At 49.3% G+C, this 18,934-nt stretch overlaps 1 protein-coding gene across 1 annotated transcript in view; it reads left to right on the forward strand.

Annotated features, from left to right (window-relative positions):
• The window catches only part of LOC149367775 (uncharacterized), a 123,270-nt gene extending 108,749 nt beyond the window's left edge, over positions 1-14,521 (forward strand). Inside the window, exons 8-9 of the mRNA XM_089567414.1 lie at positions 4,348-4,542; positions 14,279-14,521. Of these exons, the coding sequence (XP_089423540.1) occupies positions 4,348-4,542; positions 14,279-14,521 (438 nt within the window). The remainder of the gene's footprint in view (positions 1-4,347; positions 4,543-14,278) is intronic.
• The last annotated feature ends 4,413 nt before the right edge of the window (positions 14,522-18,934 follow it).

The following is an 18,934-nucleotide window of genomic DNA, read 5'->3' on the forward strand; positions in this document are numbered from 1 at the left end:
CGGTCGGTCGGTCGGTCGGTCGGTCGGTCGGTCGGTCGGTCGGTCGGTCGGTCGGTCGGTCGGTCGGTCGGTCGGTCGGTCGGTCGGTCGGTCGGTCGGTCGGTCGGTCGGTCGGTCGGTCGGTCGGTCGGTCGGTCGGTCGGTCGGTCGGTCGGTCGGTCGGTCGGTCGGTCGGTCGGTCGGTCGGTCGGTCGGTCGGTCGGTCGGTCGGTCGGTCGGTCGGTCGGTCGGTCGGTCGGTCGGTCGGTCGGTCGGTCGGTCGGTCGGTCGGTCGGTCGGTCGGTCGGTCGGTCGGTCGGTCGGTCGGTCGGTCGGTCGGTCGGTCGGTCGGTCGGTCGGTCGGTCGGTCGGTCGGTCGGTCGGTCGGTCGGTCGGTCGGTCGGTCGGTCGGTCGGTCGGTCGGTCGGTCGGTCGGTCGGTCGGTCGGTCGGTCGGTCGGTCGGTCGGTCGGTCGGTCGGTCGGTCGGTCGGTCGGTCGGTCGGTCGGTCGGTCGGTCGGTCGGTCGGTCGGTCGGTCGGTCGGTCGGTCGGTCGGTCGGTCGGTCGGTCGGTCGGTCGGTCGGTCGGTCGGTCGGTCGGTCGGTCGGTCGGTCGGTCGGTCGGTCGGTCGGTCGGTCGGTCGGTCGGTCGGTCGGTCGGTCGGTCGGTCGGTCGGTCGGTCGGTCGGTCGGTCGGTCGGTCGGTCGGTCGGTCGGTCGGTCGGTCGGTCGGTCGGTCGGTCGGTCGGTCGGTCGGTCGGTCGGTCGGTCGGTCGGTCGGTCGGTCGGTCGGTCGGTCGGTCGGTCGGTCGGTCGGTCGGTCGGTCGGTCGGTCGGTCGGTCGGTCGGTCGGTCGGTCGGTCGGTCGGTCGGTCGGTCGGTTGGCAGCTTCGGAGGGGGCTGTTATTGATAACCTCTATGAAAGGTACCACCTTCCCGTTTGTTTAAAATACACAGAAAATATAAATCGAGGGTAAATAATACTAGGAAGTTTAAAGAACAGATTGCTGACTGGAAGTTGTTATGGGAACTCTGAGCATTGCTTGTGCATCAAATACAGACTCTGGTATAGGTGAATATTAACCCTTGATTACACTGGATATTATAGACACTGCACAGAAAGCCATTCCACAGACATCAGGTAAAATACAGAAGAAACGAAAACCATGGTGGAACACATAGTGCAAAAAAGCTCTTCAGAAGCAAAATAATGCACGATCAAAATGCCGCCGTTATCCTACAGTTGGCGACTTATTAAGTTTCAAGCGCGCTAAAGCAAATGCAGGCGTACTTGATGCGTATCGAAACGGGAAAGTTGGCAGTCGTTTTCTCCTCTGTAAATTCTTGCACATATGTATAAAGTGTACAGTAGACTAAAAGCGCTTACAGGGCAGAGCTCGCCTCTAATTCCTCTTGTTAGCACTGCTGGCGACACATTGGAGTATCAAGCAGTTGCACTGTAGACAAACACTTCATCATCATCATCAAAAACAAACGAGGGATCATTAAGTTGATGCAGTTTCATAGCCATGGGTAGATCGGCACAAGGGATGCCATGGCCCACGAGGCCAGTCAAGATCACTCCACTTTTCTGATTACAATGGAAAGCAAGATGTCACTTCAACTTCATATTTCGAAGCATTTTTCCATTATCGACTTAACTCCGTTTGCAGAAAAAAGTGAAAAAGAAATCACAGAGATTTTCTTAACAATTTTTGTTGTTTTGTTTTTCACCACGACTTGTTGTGCACAACTTGCTCTGCGGACAGTTTTTATCAGGAACAAAGCTGTCAGTATTAAAGTGGCACGACTGTACAGATATATAAGGTGCTTGCCTTGATAACTTTAGAAACATAAGCTGCGGCCATATTTGTTTGTTTTTTTGGGATAAAGTCAAGTCAGCCGCCACGGTGGCCCAGTGATTTATGGCACTCGGCTGCTGACCCGAAAGACGCAGGTTCGATCCTGGCCGCAGCGGTCGAATTTGGATAAAGGCAAAATTCTAGAGGCCCGTGTACTGTGCGTTGTCATAGCACGTTAGAGAACCGCAGGTGATCGAAATTTCTGGAGATCTTCACTACGGCGTCCCTAATAGCCTGAGTCTCTTCAGGACGTTAAACCCCCAATAAACCATAACCAATAAAATCAAGTCGAAATCTCATGTAAAAGTTACATCGTTAGTACGTATTAGGGATTTGTAGACTGTGAAGCAGGCGCGGTTTAATTGCGGCGATACTTGTTTATACATTCGAGTTCCTCATCTGGCGGTCCCATGTTGTCACTACGTGAACCGAAAACTACTAATCTGGCTCAGCCCACCATCATGCAGAGGAAGTTGCTTTTTGTCACCAGTTCTTCACGCAAATACTTATTGCATACATAGCTCTGCATAGCCCGCAGGAAGTAAGAAAAAAATGACGACGCTCCGGAAGAGACATCTGCACTGCACACCTACATTTTTGCTCGTTACACACTGGCGCCGGCCAGTCGTGACCCAAGCACCCATCATCACAAAATGTGCTGTATGGAGCCCCAAGCCGCACAGAGACGGCGATGCTGCTTTTGTCGCGGCTGAAAACAGGTCCGACAGCGGTGAAGCAAAGATCGGGTCACGTCGCACACACGGCAGTTTTTAAGTATAGTAGGTACACGAATCCTGATCAAAATCGGCGCTGGATACGTTGCGGAAACAACGTCGTGTGCTCGCTTCGGTCGCGGTCACTGCAACGAATGCAACTAGCGCGGAAAGCCAAATTAATTTCAGCGTTCGGAAAATACGGCGTGCGTAGTGGGTTTTCTCAGGAGCCCATTTCGCTGCCTTGACGGAAAAGAACGCGCTTCGATCGCAATCACTTTCACTACGCGTGGCCACGTGGGCCCGAGCAGGCAGCAACGAGCCGCAGCGAAGGCGGCAGACACGTGTAGTGCTTGTGATGCCCCCCCTCCTAGCCTAAGTGAATTAGGGCAGCGGACTTCCTTGAGCGGAGTGACCACGGCAGCAGCGGCGAAGGCCGAAGATGCGAAGGGGGCGTACGGGGCCATAGACAGCCGCCAACCGCAGCGGAAGCGGCGGCGACGTGGCGGCGCCAGTTAGGCCGAGTGTATACCCTCGGGTCGCCGAAAGACGGAAGGGTGCTACGCACAGTCAAGCTGGCTGTTAATTGAAGACGGCTGTGTCCTCGACAGTGGGCTCGTGTTCTGGACCTCCGGCGGGGAAGCACGTTCGTTCACCTGCTGGTAGACTGCGGGAGATTCATTTCCAGCCGTGTTGGATTAGTCAGCATCTACCCCTTCCCATCGACCGAGCTGCGAGAGAGCGGAACAGCCAGCACCGCCCCTGCCGTGGGTGGTAACACCAGCGTTCACTTCGGTCCATCCGATTGGACAGTGCTCTTCGAACTTTATTCCCCAGCCAGGGATCTGGGGAATCCGAACCCTATTTAACTCGGCTGTGAGTGCGGCCGACAGAAGCCTGCTAGCTCCCGTCGACTCCGGTTGACGAAGAAGTTCCCTTCCACTGAGAGTCATTCTCAGTCGCTCTTTGTAAATAATGTAAATAACTGTATAAAGTTTTCGTTGCCTTCCTCTTAACCCAGTCTCCCGTCCTCCTCGTCCCATCACCGGTCTGGCCATGCTACCCGGGTCCCAACAGCGGACACTTGTAACTGTGCTATGCAGCTCTTGCGCGCACAGGAAATTCATCCTGAGCAGCTCCTACTCGCCGCTGTGCGCGATGATCCTCGCAGGAATTAGGAACGCTTGCAATAACCACAAACTGCTACATATAAACGCTCCATGGCATCGCCACTGCGTAGGTCTCGCGTCAGTTTGATGACTCGACCCGAGGGGCGAGCATGCTTCCTCCAGCGGCGCATATCGCTTGGAGTCGAAGCACTATGCGCATTCAGAGGCAAGTACCCAGGACAAAACGAGCAGTTGCCGCGGCTTGCATAGACCCTTCGGATCACATGTCTGCAACTGCGTGAAAATACCGCGGCCGCACATAAAGCAGCCATTTTTGTTTTCGAAATAAGTGACGTCACGAAACATTATCGCGCTTCTGGGCGTCGTTTGCTCGAGTGCGCCTACCGGGTATGGTTTGGCAATACGCCTTCCGGTTACCGTTCCCGCTCGCCGACAGGCAGCCACATGAATTGGCGGCTACGCCGTGCTACGCCGTGGGGACGCTGTTTCCACCGCTTTGCATCCCTGACCAAGTGATCATCAGTCTTGGATGCTTGTGTGCCACTAAACACAACACAACAGTGATCATCCTCCGCTTTTGGGCATAGCCGGCACTTTGCCTGCACCGATTGTCTATCAAATCGTGCGTGTGGGAATGAGTGCCATCGCCTTTGTACCCTCGCAGGTTCGGCGCAACTACGCACTCTTCGAGTGCGCGGCTGCTTTTGTCCTCGGCTCTTCTATGAAGCGCGCTGCGGTGGCCTTCGAGGTGGTCTCGTGGCATCCGCGCCTCTCCACGGCTGTCCAGCGCATTGGGTCCCTAAGCGAGGCAGATGCCGCGCTGAGCATCCGAGAGGGGACCAGGCGGCTCCAGAACGAGGTAAGCCCGTGCAGAATGCCGATCTTGCGGACCCTCGACAGAGAGGTCGCGTCGGTCACATTCGGTGTGTATACATCGTGCTCCGGCGGTCGCACTTAGATGGAGGCGAAATGCTAGAGGCCCGTGTACTGTGCGATGTCAGTGCACGTTAAAGAACCCCAGGTGGTCGAAATTTCCGGAGCCCTCCACTACGGCGTCTCTCATAGCCTTAGTCGCTTTGGGACGTTAAACCCCATAAACCAAACCAACGTTAAAGATCCCTGCAGGTGGCTGAAATTATCTGGAGTTCTGCACTACGGCGTTCCTCATTGTATGACTCGTTTTTGCACATCAAACCCCATAAATTTAAGCAAAACTAAAAGTAAGCACCTTGATGCTGCAGTCTGCAGGTTTGTTTCGACTATGCCCAAAGGTTTTGAGATTTGCGAGCAATGACGTCCGCTTTCGACATTCGATTTCGAATAGCTTGCGAAGTATGAGATCTTTTCACGAAATCAACGCCACACTACGGCAGCGCCGCCAGCTAGTACACGAAAGATCGGCAGCGCGGAAGCACGTAGTTTGCTCCGTTGTTTATGTTGTTCGCCGGCACTTGCACATACTGCTCCCGGTATTTGCTGTTGAAATCTACGTTAAGAGTGCCTTAAATTTATGCTTGCACGATAACGGTACTGAAAAGCAGCAAAGTGTCATTGCATGAGTTTGGTGGTGCCAGAAACAGACGGTGAAAATTGGAGCAGATGGCTTAGTAGAACGCGTGCAATGTAATGAGTGCATTTGTTACGAGGGCGCGAGCCTATAATCCCAGAAAATGTTTTCTGCCCTGAAACGAAGGGCCTACGTAAACACAAGGCGCTATTTGTCGACAAACATTCATGAGAACATATGACTAAAGGGCACATTTCAAGCTCTAAAAGTGTCGTCACGATGTATAGTGGCAGGCCATATTACCGCATGCATGTATGGTGTTATCTCGCTTTCTTATCCACGGAGAGCGGAGGTGACAGAATACTTTCATTCCGATTCAGTTTCATTCTTATATTTTTCACTTCTTTATTGGAAATAAGCCTTTGCTAGAAAATATGCGAACTGCATTCATTTCTGCCTACGTTCTCAACATAACATCACGAGCAAAATGCCTTTATTATCCAATGATTACTTTTGTTCTCCTCGAATGACATCCACAAATATAATCCAAGCAAGGAGGCCACCACTTTCGTGGTTTGATGAGATGTGCCTTAGCCTGGGCATATTGGACACATTTCCTGGTACTGCGCAGAGCCACGACCACCCATTATATAGTTCTCCCAATGTCTGTGGTCTCAGGTTTACGCCTTTCACCAAGAAAAAACGCCGACAGAACACATGATGTTAAAAATCTCGTACTAAAAGAACAATATTGCAGCTACACTGAGTTTAAAACGCGTGTATCGAAAGTTGCGCAGTGTGCAGTGATATTTACAGCCGAATATCATGTTCTCTTTGCGGCTGTTCGGAAATATGCAACGAAAACATCAAGAACATTATTTGACCTGGTGTTTTCAGCCTACTAAGAGCATTACACTCCGGCAATGCATTCAAACCCTTAGTTTGTGATATATGGTAAAGAATATAACAAGGTTCGGAACGCAACATCATAACGAAAACTTTTGCTGGGTCCCGAGCCGTGCAGTAATTGATGGCATTGAAATAGCGGACATAAGCTCTGCACTAGCTCGCAACAAAGAAATCAGGAAAATAAGCATGCAATATAAAGAATGTATGAAGCGATATTAGGTCGTATACGCAGTGGGCACACATATCTTACACCCGGCTTTAGCTTTACAGACAAATGTAAACCCACATGTGAATTATAGAGATATGTGGTGAATGCAAACCACATTTTATTTTCATGCAGAAACCTAGAGAGACAAAAGAAAAAGATTTCCCACAATTTTATGAACACCCCCCGTTACACCCTAGGTTAATCATTCAAGATAAAGCAGTTGTAATTTATCTGTTTTTATGGTTTCGAAGGCACTAAACCTTCTGTAGCAATATCCCTCAAGAGAAAGGTATACAACAGCTGCATCTTACCGGTACTCACCTACGGGGCAGAAACGTGGAGGCTGACGAAGAGAGTTCAGCTTAAGTTAAGGACAACGCAGCGAGCTATGGAAAGAAAAATGATAGGTGTAACGTTAAGAGATCGGAAGAGGACGGAGTGGGTGAGGGAACAAACGAGGCTTAATGATATCCTAGTTGAAATCAAGAGGAAGAAATGGGCTTGGGCAGGGCATGTAATGCGAAGACAAGATAACCGCTGGACCTTAAGGGTAACGGAGGGGGTTCCAAGTGAAGGCAAACGTAGCAGAGGACGGCAGAAAGTTAGGTGGGCGGATGAGATTAAGAAGTTTGCGGGGATACAGTGGCCGCAGCTGACAAAGGACAGGGTTTATTGGAGAGACATGGGAGAGGCCTTAGCCCTGCAGTGGGCGTAGTCAGGCTGATGATGATGATGATGATGATGATGAAACCTTCCGAACACATTTTCAGGTGGTAAATCATTTTGCGGAAACTTGAACTTTTCGTTCGGCGCGTGATGATGACCTTAAGTGCTTGCCTGCCATGAAGCGCAATACAACGCACACATTGGTTTTAAGTTGACTCCAAAGCAGGAGTCCACCGTCTACCGCTCCGCTTCCACGGTGGCTGTTTTCGAAAGACAGACAGCAATTATTTTCTTGTCTCTCGTTTATTCTTTTACGCCACTGACAAACAAGACCGTTTGCATCACGCAGGGCTGCCACCACCGTCGAAAAAATTGGCACTGGCTCAGCTCAGCTAGGCCAGGATATACGTAGCAAAAGCTATTTCGTCTACTGACATTTCGGTAGCGACACGCCGTCGTTGTCTTTCAGCCGCTTGGCGGCGTCTCTTCGCGAGACGTTCCTCTCGTTCTTCAAGCGTCTCGGCCGCCCGCTTAGCCTTTCTCGCCTCTTTTCACGCTGTCGGCCGGCCTTGTACCATGCGACGACTTCTGGATCGGAAGACTCAATTTCACGCAGCCTGTACTGCTGCCGTGAGGAGCACGACCGCTCTCCTTCTTCTATGGTGCGCGTCTGAGGAGCGAGCGCATCGTTTCCGGCTTATATCCCAGCTACGCGGCGTGGCTCTCCGCATGCGCAGTTAGTCGCATAGCGAAGTGATCGGAACTCAGCGGAACGACGGCGCGCGGCGCACACTTATGGCTCCAGAGCAACTGGTTGCCTTGGTAACGGCGCATGCGCAGTTGTGGCCTTTGGCATGCACCGCGAAACGCGCTTCTGCTAGCCTAGGGTAGCTCTTTCGCTACAAAAGAGCTACGTTGCCGTGAGAGAGCGATTCCACCTATGCTGACACGAGACGATGCTACACAGGGTAGCCATATTGTACCGATTGAACCGTCCCCTCTAGGTGGCGAAAATCGACAATAGCGTGCAGTCAGTTAAACACTAATTGCGTGTGGGAATGCGAAAGCAAGCGCGTATGACAGTATCTGAAACGGCGTACGACGAAAGGTTGCATCACAATTTTTACACGAAACTCTGGAAAGGCATAAAGTACGAGGTTCCTATGTCGTCGGCTCGAACCCCTGTAGCAAGCTGACCTCCAACTTGACTAGCAGATGTAAGCTACATGCAAGAAGATTTTGTATAATAATAATAACAATAACAGTAATAATAATAATAATAAACACTTTTATATTTCAAAAAACATCTTTACATATTTAAGACAGGTCTGCCCAAGCCGTAAAGGCTTCTAGGGCAGCACCCAGCTGTCGGCGAATTACAAAGATTCTGCAATACATTCGTGGCAAAACAAGCAAACAAAAGTAACCTTAATGACAAAACACGAACAAAGAAACAGCTTGAGTTACCGGCACAAGAGTTTTTAAGAAATGCTTTAATTCTGATGGCGAAGAAACTGAAAAGATATAATCAGGCAGAGAATCAAAAATTTTGGGTGTATAATCAGGATTGGTTGGTTGGTTGGTTGGTTGATTGGTTTATGGGGTTTAACGTCCCAAAGCGACTAAGGCTATGAGAGACGCCGTAGTGGAGGGCTCCGGAAATTTCAACCACCTGGGGTTCTTTAACGTACACTGACATCGCATAGTACACGGGCCTCCAATTTCACCTCCAAAGAAATTCAGCCGCTGCGGCCGGGATCGAACCCGCGTCTTTCGGGCCAGCAGCCGAGCACCATAGCCACTGAGCCACCGCGGCGGCGTTATAATCAGGATTGAAGCGGCCATGATGAGTGTAGCAGTGGGGTACCGTAAAACGAGGGTGATGTAGAAAAGAACGAACAGGAATGAAAGGAACCAAATATTCACTTTCCTAAAAGCGAGCACGAATAACTGCATGATAAAAGAGGGCATCAAAGAGGGCACTTGTAAAAACTAAAATAAATTAGTCAGGTGAGCCGTCCATGTTTTATGCCACGGATCGAAGGATGTTACTTAGTTTGCATTTTATTTCATTCGCCGAGTTTTTGAGCAGTCATAAAACGCAGACTCCATATATGAGGATACCATAAATGAGGGAGTGTGCAATACCTTTGCGAGTCTGGAAAGGTAATAAATATCGGTGCATGAAGCTTGTTACATACTAAGATAAGATGACTGTTCCAAGACATATCTTTGTCAAAAAGCATACCCAGATATTTGACACTATTTCCGAAATTAATAGGAATGCGACAACAATTAAGACAGTGTGAAAAATATAAAACAGAGGTTCAACAAGGGGATTGTGAAAACAGACGAGCTTAGTTTCTTGTTGATTAATTAAAATAGAATGGTTTAAAAACCATCCCATAACATGCACCACATCCGTTCTAGGAGCATCCATGGCTCACCGAAACATTTGTTGACAACAAAAGCTTGTCATCGGCGTATTATAAAAGGTATCATTCTGCTACAGCATTTGATATATCATTCATAACTAAATTGAAAAGCAAAGGTGATAAATCAGAGCTCTGTGAAACACCCGCCGACAAAAGTGACTCTGTACTTCGATGCCCGCCTATTTCGTCAACTTGGGCCCGATTAGCAAAAGTCTTTCAGCAGATCATTGAACGGACCCCTAAAACCCATGACATCAAGTTCTTTTAGCAGTAGTTCACGACGGACACATCTGAAAGCTTCGCTGGAGTTCAAAAACAGACCACATGCGAATACATAGGGTTGTTCGTTTTCGGGTAAAACCCGATTTTACCCGATTTTTGCACCCCGAACGTCTTCCTAAAATGTCGGCTAAAGCCCGATTTTTCCCGATTTCTGAAACAATTGTGCCCACGGAATTGCTGTGCCTCCAGCCTCTTTTAGATGTCCAGAAAACGTTTGAAAGCGGAAAACTCCTCATGCCATGCTTCGATCACCTCGTAAACGTCAAGCTACAGCAGACTGTCAACGAGCTTTCCACGATGATCGGTAAAAGTGATCGGGCGAAAGGTGCTTTGTCTATGATACCTAAGACCAATGCCATATTAGATGAGCAGTGCCATGTTAGAAAAACTTGTTGTGAAGAGTTTTGTGCCAAAATCTCTATAAATTGGGACTGCACTTTGAAACGGAACGTCTCAGACAAAGAAGAAAACCAGTTGACATTATGGAAACTGGAAGCCGTACTCGATCCGTTCCAGAAGCGGCTGCTGAGTCAGTCGTTTGATGACTACCGACCTCTGTTTCCGTGATGGACGATGTGGGCTCGCTTCGCGAGGAGTTAAACCAGTACTTGCTGGAAGCAAGCCCCACAAATGAAGGTGCTGAAGGGATGGACTATTGGAACAACGCAACTGCTCGTTACCCAAAGCTAGCAAATGCAGCGTTGTCATTTTTGTGCCTAGCTAATGGCAGCTGTGACGTTGAGCGAACGTTCTCTCAGCTAAGGTACCTGCAGAGACCAGACAGGTCTTGGATGGAAACCGAGATGTAGCCCATGCAACTATTAGTTTGCAAATTTAACCCGATAAAACTCGAGTTTCGGAGTTTTTACACGAAAAACCCGGTTTCTCCGCTATTATCAAGCCGAGAAAATAACGCCCGATTTTTACCGCCCGAATTTGAAAAAATATAAAACCAGAAAACGAATAACCCTACGAATACATCATTATCGAACTATGAGTAAATGATATCAGTAAAACTTTCGAATAACCAAAACGTTCCTTTACCTTCAATGAAACCAAGCTGTGCCTCTGATAGGATATAATTCATAAGAACAAAACTGCACATAACTCGAAATAGGTGCTTTTCGAGAATCTACGCAATCGCAGGTAGAATTCAAATAGGCCTATAATTGTCAATAGCCTTTCGCGAACCACTTTTTTGTAGTTTTTTAACTATGGCAACTTTTAAATTGCTTGGAATGGAGCAGTCAGTGTGACACTACCAGGAGCGCTGCACGACAAATGATTCCTTTGCGATTTCGCACTGCGGATGTGGGGAAAGCTGGCGCCACATGGAGGTTGGGCAGTGGCGAGTGTATGTGGAAGAGCGACATGTATAGAACTGCATGAAGGGGTGGTGCTTGGCCTGATGTGTGCGTCAAAGTGCCGCTTGTTTTCGTCTGCCTATTTTTCTTGCTATCGCTGGGATATTCGGTAACAGTTGCTGGTATGGCCACATGCACTCACACACGCACGCGCCGACGGCTTTTATAGTAATGGGACTAATAATGCTTCGCAATAAAACTATTTAGGTGGAGCGAGAGCAGCCTGCTCTTCGTTTGTCCTTTGGACATGAAGGATTCTCGTGGTAATGTTAACACATTAAGCGAAATCAGCAACTGCTAAAAATATACCTCTGAAACGCCATACAGTGACGAACTGCAGTCGCTTGAGGCATGCCCTGGTTTTAGTTATTCTCCTTTCAGCTGAATTCTCCTGGCCTGTTAATTTGTTACTAAATCGCCATCAAACACAGTATAGTTGGCTAGTGCTCACAAATGGTATCGTCGCAACCTTGCGGCGACGTGATCGGAGGCAGCTTCTCAAACGAGGTGCGTAGCCTAAAAAGACTGTGCTACCCTCACTACTCATTTCTTACGCTTGAAAAAAACCTCAAATACATTACTCGCCGGCATAGCAACTGATGTCGAGAGCATTGATAGGCATGAAAAAACGGGAGCGTTCCCCTACATGCACTTCCGACAGCAAAACCTCTCGTAGCTTCAGACATTTAAAACAACAGCCAAAGTCACTCTGCCGAATAAGTTTTTTTTTTTCATTCTGCTGATAGTGGGTCTCGTTTATCTCGACTGAAAAAGTGAACGAAGGCTTCGGATAGATCATTCTCTTACCTCCCGGAAAAGTTTTAGGCATTTGTGTTTGGATTCTTACATTGGTTTCGTCAAAATTTAGGGGGGTGGAGGGGGGATACTTAATTAAATTAATTGCGTCAAAGCCATAGCACATACGGCCTCGTCGCCGTACGTATCCAAGCTCAGCGTACGACTGACGCTTGCACCGGATCACACTCTGGACCCACCAATCATCGACGGCAGCTGCCACCACGCTCGGCTTCACAACGGCTGCATTTGACGTGGATTGCTGAGCGCATCCTTACGGCTACAAAGGAAAGTTGTACAGCTTTCATAGAAATTTCGTAGTTAAAGAAAAAGTCCTAGACGAATCCAACACGAAACGGAAGCTGTGGAAGCTGTATAGATTTCCTTTGTAGTCGCAAGGCTTCGCTTACGTGCGTGACAGTGAGTAATTACTCCCTTATAAGAAGTCCACTCCGACTTGGGAGATTCCCCTAAACATTTAACCTAAGTTCCAACTGCGGAGAAAGCACGGGATCCAGTGGTGTGACGATAATTCGGATTAGCAAAAAAGTCATACGTCATAAGTCACACATACGTCATTTGTCTAGTGGGGTGGCGTCTAGGTGTTACGCGGTGAGTGACGTCATACACATGGAAAGCTTGGGGCGTTTCAAAGGAGTTAAAATTTGCATAAATTGCGATAACGATTGACTTCTTAATGCGCTACTCATGGGTACGAACAGTACCGAAAGTAAAAACCCCAACCACACACACGGCGCAAACTATCAACTAATTTTGTTGCCCGAGAAGTTTATTTTATATGAACTCTTAAAGATAAAGAAAATTACAGAACACATCAAATAAGGAGGAGACACTTAAGCTCAGCCTTAAGGGCATGGCGTGATAGCGCAGTGGGTTAATTCCCGTATATGCAATATATCATTCTCCACTTTACATTCATGAATTCCTTGTACTCCTCGTACGACTCACGGCACAGTATAGTGCAGCGGTTAAGCGATGCGCCACTCCTCCTTCGATGGCAGGAGCTCCCAGCAGTGCGCCTTGTGAGGCCTAGGTTGATCTCCCCGAGCAACCAGGCATTAATTTAACTGCCACCTGCCGCGGTGGGCAGTTTGTGATGGCGCCGCAAGGTCACGTGACCAAGGTGGCCCACCTGCCTCCCAGGTTGCTCTCTGGGTACCACCTGCCAGAGCCATGCCCACATGCGCACACACGGCGATACCCGGCTTTGCCTAGCAGAGTGAAGCTATCGCTTCAGAATGGTACTATCAGGGTGCTTCAGGTGCCTTATTTTTGTCTGCAGTTCACAGGTGTGAAGTCAGACATGGTATTTGTAGGTTTGTTTGCGTTTATGAGGTAGTAATATGTTATAACGGTACTCATTACAAATATTAGTTACCAAAGACTTTTTCACATTATAGCAAATTACTTGCGTATTAAACAAATTCAGTCGTCGAAACGTGAAATACAAACTTCCTACCCGGTGTCGGGAGCCTAGGGCGCTACCCCTGCGCCGCGGAGGAGCTCCCTCCCTTCCAGTTGTGCGAGGTAACGAGAGCGAATTCAAAAGGGATGGAATGAAATGCAGAGTAAGCTGAAGGACTCTCTAACACTGCTGCTGTACTCTCCTAAGGTTAAATTAGGCGCTCAATAAGTTTTTGTTTCAAGGTTCATACGGCGCACGTGCGCTTTAACTTGCGCACTAAGATACTCCTGTGAAACCCGCTAAATTAAACGCTGCAACTGCACGACAGTAGGAACATGGCCGAGTCCAGAAGTACGAATTCGATTAGCTCAATATGTACGAAATGCGTTACTCGCAGTGATATTTCAGTCGATATTCGACGCCCATTTGCATCTTTCCGTTACCTCTCTGTCAGGGCACAGTTAGGAAATATATTTGTTACAGCTAGCTTGCTTAGCAGTTCTATGGCGTAAAGGTATAATATTCGCATCGCCTGCAGGAGGACCGGCGTTCGGATCAGGGCGCCGCGCAATTCTTCACCGGATAAAATAAAAATCCGCCTGCTGACCGAATTGCATAACCAGTCCAGGGTCGCTGCCTGACCTTTGTGACCAGAGCCCAAAAGGCACTCCCTCACCAGAACAAGGTCTGGCCACCATGGTGCAATACTTGGACACAACCTCCTATACGAATGCACCAATTAACCATCGGTCCTCAGTACACTGCGGCAGCGGATCAACTGACTAAGGTGGCGCGGCCAGACCTGTAATTCAACGGGTTTAAGATGCCTACATCTGGCACAGGACAGGGCTACTGCAGAGATATGGGACATGTCTATATCCTGCAATGGTCGTCGTCCGAATGATGATGACGAAGATTATGTACATTAACTCCAGCGTAGTGCGCCCAACCACTAGAAACGTCGTGCACCTGATAGCCATGCGCGTTTCTCCCTTGGGCGCAGTTCTGGCAGCTGGCCGGCATCGTGAAAGAGGAACTGGTGTGCAACCGTCCCCAAGGCCTAGAAGAGGGCGCCGCGGAAAGGCGTCAGCTCGACAGACTGGGCTATTACGCGCTGCAGCACATCCGCTCCTATCTGAAGGTCGGCGACATCTTGGACGAGGAGGTGGAAGTGAGGCCACGCGACGGCGTTGCCATCAGGAGGGCCGCTCCTATCCGGAGGTGCAGGCGCAAGATCAAGAACTGAGAGATCCGGGGTCGGGACGCAAAAGGAAAGGGGTGGGGGGAGGTGGGAATGCTTGCAGATGAACAATACGGGTTCTGATCTCTCCGCAAACAAGAATTTGTCTTCGTCCAAAATCAGCAGCAGTGTGCTACTAAATTTCACCACTTTTACTTACTGACAGTGTCCCACTCAAATAAATTGAAATTTGCGGCTACACTTTGCTCATTTTAAAGTACTGACAATGGCCCATGCTAGAAAAAGTTGTAAAAGAAGATAATGAAAAATTCGAAGGCATACTTAAGTTCCGCTAGAAGGCTATCTCTTGGGCATTTTCTGCTTTACAAGAGCAGATAGATGGGTGTCCTGACATCAATCCTAGCGAAGTCGTGCAGCGGTTGCGAATTGGAGATAAATCCAGTCGTATCTCGCGTCACAAACGAACTTATTAAGGCGCGTGTCGGGGGCCTTGAGCATGAACAAAAACAATGCTTCTCGACATTACCGCCCTCTTAAACAGACACTGAAGCACTTATTTTGAAAATCGGGCTGGCAACGACATCCTATAGTTTTTCATGCTGTATATTCGAATATCGAACGCAAATAAACCAAAAACAAGCGCGAATTGCCTTTTTTATTAGAAATAACCGTCCTGCGCCTAAGTACACGCCGTGGAGCGAGCCGTCGCCGTTGATTGGCCAAGAAGTCATGACGACACACTGAGGACTAGAGTTCCGAATTTGAGCCCCGGACCAGGGCGAATTTTTCTTTAACTACGGATTTTCCGAGAAAGCTGTATAGCTTTCCTTTGTAGCCGTAAGGCTGCTCTCGGAAAGGATGTGGATGATTAAGTACTTCCTTATTTATAACGCATAAGTTCCTGGAAAGCTTCAGGCTGCGGGAACTTCCCACTTCAATGGCACTCAAGGGCCCGGTGATGCGCGAAGCCCTTTACAAAGTTATGTAATACGCGCACAGCCCCAGGAATCTTCGCATAGCTTCCGTGTCAGTCGACTGTGTAAACGGTGAAAACAGCGGTATTCCTCGGGTCCTGGTGTATTTTACGGCTGCTTGAGATGTGGCCCATAACGGGCGAAGTGGCAATTCTCTGGTTTCAGTGTGAGCCCTGATGACTTGATTGCCTCGAGCACGGTTTGAAGCCTTTTCAGATTACCGTGAAAGGTCGAGGGGAAAACAACGTAATGTAAGTATACGAGACAAGTTGGCCACTTCATGCTTGCTAGTACTGTGTCCATTACACAATGGAACGTTGCTGGAGCTGATCAAAGTAAAAATGACATTACCCTGAATTTACAGAGGCCGTCAGACGTGATGAAGGCAGTGTTCTCTTGGTCCCTTTCATTGACCTCCAACTGCCATTACCCGCTGTTTAGGTCTGTGCACAAGAAGTATTTGGCGCCAAAGCGCTCTAAGGCATCATCGATGTGCATTAGAAGGTAGACATCTTTCTTCGGTACGCTGTTCCCGCAAAACCGGAGATTACGGTCCATCTTCACATGAACTACGTGGGCTCCCAGGGGCGTCCGATAGATGGATGACGTCGGCGCGAAGAATTTCTTCCACTCTGTCCCGGATGACTTGACTTTTGCACGTGGAGACACGGTAGGGGCTATGGGGCAGGAAGTGGGTGTCTTCACCGGTTATAATGCGATGCTTTGCAACAGATGTTCGTCACGCCTTTGAATAAGCAAAAAAAACTTTAGCTCTGAAGGAGACTGCAGATCTGGTCTTGTCTATCACCGGGAACCGCTTGGTTGATGCCGGAGTATCGCGTGCGATCTTCCTTAGGTGAATCTTCAGAGATTCCAACGGAGAGGACCAAGTCGTCTCGAAGGTCGAATAGATCGTCTAAGACTCCAGTCGTGGTTGCTCTGTTGACGGGCCGGTATTCGTAGCTGAATTTGCCATTGCCATCATTGCCGTCATTGCTTGCCATTGCGGAAATTAGTTACCCCTTGGGATGCCGATTCCTCGGTCGAGAAGCAACTCCAGTTGCCTTCGAATATGGCGTCAATTTTCTTGGCTTTCCTTGCACCTACGGTGACCATGACGCTTGAGCTGGGTCGGTTGCTTACTTGTTCATCAGGGCACTCAGCGGAACGTAATGTTCCAGGATCATCACCGAAGAATGGCTTCGTTCGTCGAAAGCCTGAGGAGGTTGGATTGATAGTCAATTATCGTCTGATGCTCACTAAGGAAATCCATGCCCAGTATGACGCCGTGGGAACATCGCTATAGCTCTACGAAGGTGGCAAGATAGGAATGTCCGTTGACGGTCACTCGCGCCGTGCTTCGTTCCGATGGTGTAATAAAGCGGTTTTCTGCTGTGCGGATTCGTGGGCCGCCCAAGCGCGCGTGAGTTTCCTGATCTACGCAGCGAATGTTCCCTTCATTACCAAATAGTGTGCTCCCATGTCAACTACAGCAGTAACTTCTAGCCGTCAGTAGGAACTGCCAGGTCGGAAGATCATTCCTTCAAACTACATGTAGGTCTCTGGGGAGATAACGGCTTCGGCGAGTCGGGCACGTCGATGTCGGTTTGCATGCCAGCATTGTCATCTCGAAGCTGCATCCGGCCACTTTCGGGCTGCACTTCGTTCGCGTAGTCGTCGTAGTGGATGGGGCGATGCATTTGGTCGTCGGCACTGGAGAATATTGGTCGGCAAGCAACCTCACCTCCAGAGGTTGCTTTCTTTGGTTTCCCCTCCGGGGCGCGGCCCGACTTTCTTCCAATATCCCCTTCGTAACTCCTTCCTGCAACGAAAAAGCGTGGTGTGGGCGGCGACGAATTTCGGGACAGACCACTCGATGGCATAAGCTCCTCTCCGCGTATGTAGTCGTCGATCTCGCGTGGTCGTTGGCGGGGGTGGGGCAGTGGGGCATCAAATGAGAAGCTGCGGGCGTCCATTCCTCAGTAGAGGCAGTGCCGAGGAATGCGGCACAGCGGCGGCGCTCATTGCATGTTCTCCAGATGTGTGTTTTCCGTCGCGTGGCTCATCGGTCCAAGATTGGTCGCGCGTGTGGTTGCGTTTGATGGGGTGCTACATAACGCGTCTGGGGCAGGTTGACGGGGCCCTGCTGACCGCGCACTGCGGCGGCGTGCTTCATGGCAGCGGGCTCCGCTGTGCTTATCGTCTTTGGCGGGGCGCCAAGCGTTTGTTGCTCTTTCTCGCGGACGTTGTTCGTTAATACAGCAGTGTAAAGGTGGGCTGGAGACGGAATTGCCATATTGAAAACCGGCGTGATGGTGGACGGACGAGTAGATACGAGACAAGCACAGCACTGACTAAGCAGTGATCTCTTCCTTCAGAAGGCAATATATTTATAAGCAAGATAAAACCGTACATGCGCAGCAAGTCCCGGAAGGTAAAAATAAAAAGGTTAACGAATAGAACCTTGCCAACACACGTGTCCTCGCCCCTAACACAGCAGCGAAAATGCAAGTAGAAGTACATCACCACAACGTATGCAAAAAACAATCAGTAATGCCTTGCGAGCATATATCGCAGAAACGCTCCACATTTTTGTGCAAGCTCGCTGAAGGTTTCGCTACACAAATTTCCCCTTTATCTAGAATAGGAAAAGCTTCCACCAATTCATGTCACACTTGGTTTCGGTTAGAGTACAGTATCCGCGAGCCCTTCAAATATGGTCGGCAGCCGCTATAGTCTCGTCAGGCACGCGGATAATGTACCACGGCTACTGTATACACAAGGTTTGCGGTAGAGGCTAGGGCATGCCGTCGAACTTCTGTCGAAGGTCGTTTCGATCGCCGACGCTTCAGCGGCGAACTCACCACCTAATACGGTTGACAAACGGAGGCTTCACATAGAAGCAGGTGCCATGACGCCGCGATGGCCCTCCCGATGCTGCCGCATTAAAACCGGTGCTTTTTTTTCGATAGTGTGAATGATGCGACGGTAATTGGACACGTTCTCTGTACACATGCGCTCTTCGCCGCCTTGATGATGTAACTCAACCGCCGATCTCTGAGCAGCATGGGCGATAACCTCTCTTCCCTCGCACAAGCACGCCTCGCGTAGGGCGAGTCCGTCGCATAGTCTGAGTCGCGCATTGATGACAAGGCAAGCTGTGATGCTTTCGTTTACCCATGAAAAGAAAAATATGGCCACTGTGTTACCTTATATCAAAATCTGTGCGAATTACAAGGGTTTTTTCATGCTTCGATTGCGCACTTGCATAACCTGCGGTTTCATTCATGAATAAACAGATTGAAGTCTCCAACCGAGGTCTACTTTTCGTTTCTATGTCACCTGTCCTGATTTATTTGCACAGCCCTACCTGTTATTGAAATGAATCAACTAGTCCGCTAGAACGTTCGAAGAAGTCTAGTTGGTTGTATGCTAACAGCAACACTGTCGATATACTATGTACATTTCAAAATGCGCAGGCGTA

Source organism: Amblyomma mixtum, chromosome 1, assembly GCF_055824585.1.
Source record: "Amblyomma mixtum isolate Tamu chromosome 1, ASM5582458v1, whole genome shotgun sequence".
Lineage (NCBI taxonomy): Eukaryota > Metazoa > Arthropoda > Arachnida > Ixodida > Ixodidae > Amblyomma > Amblyomma mixtum.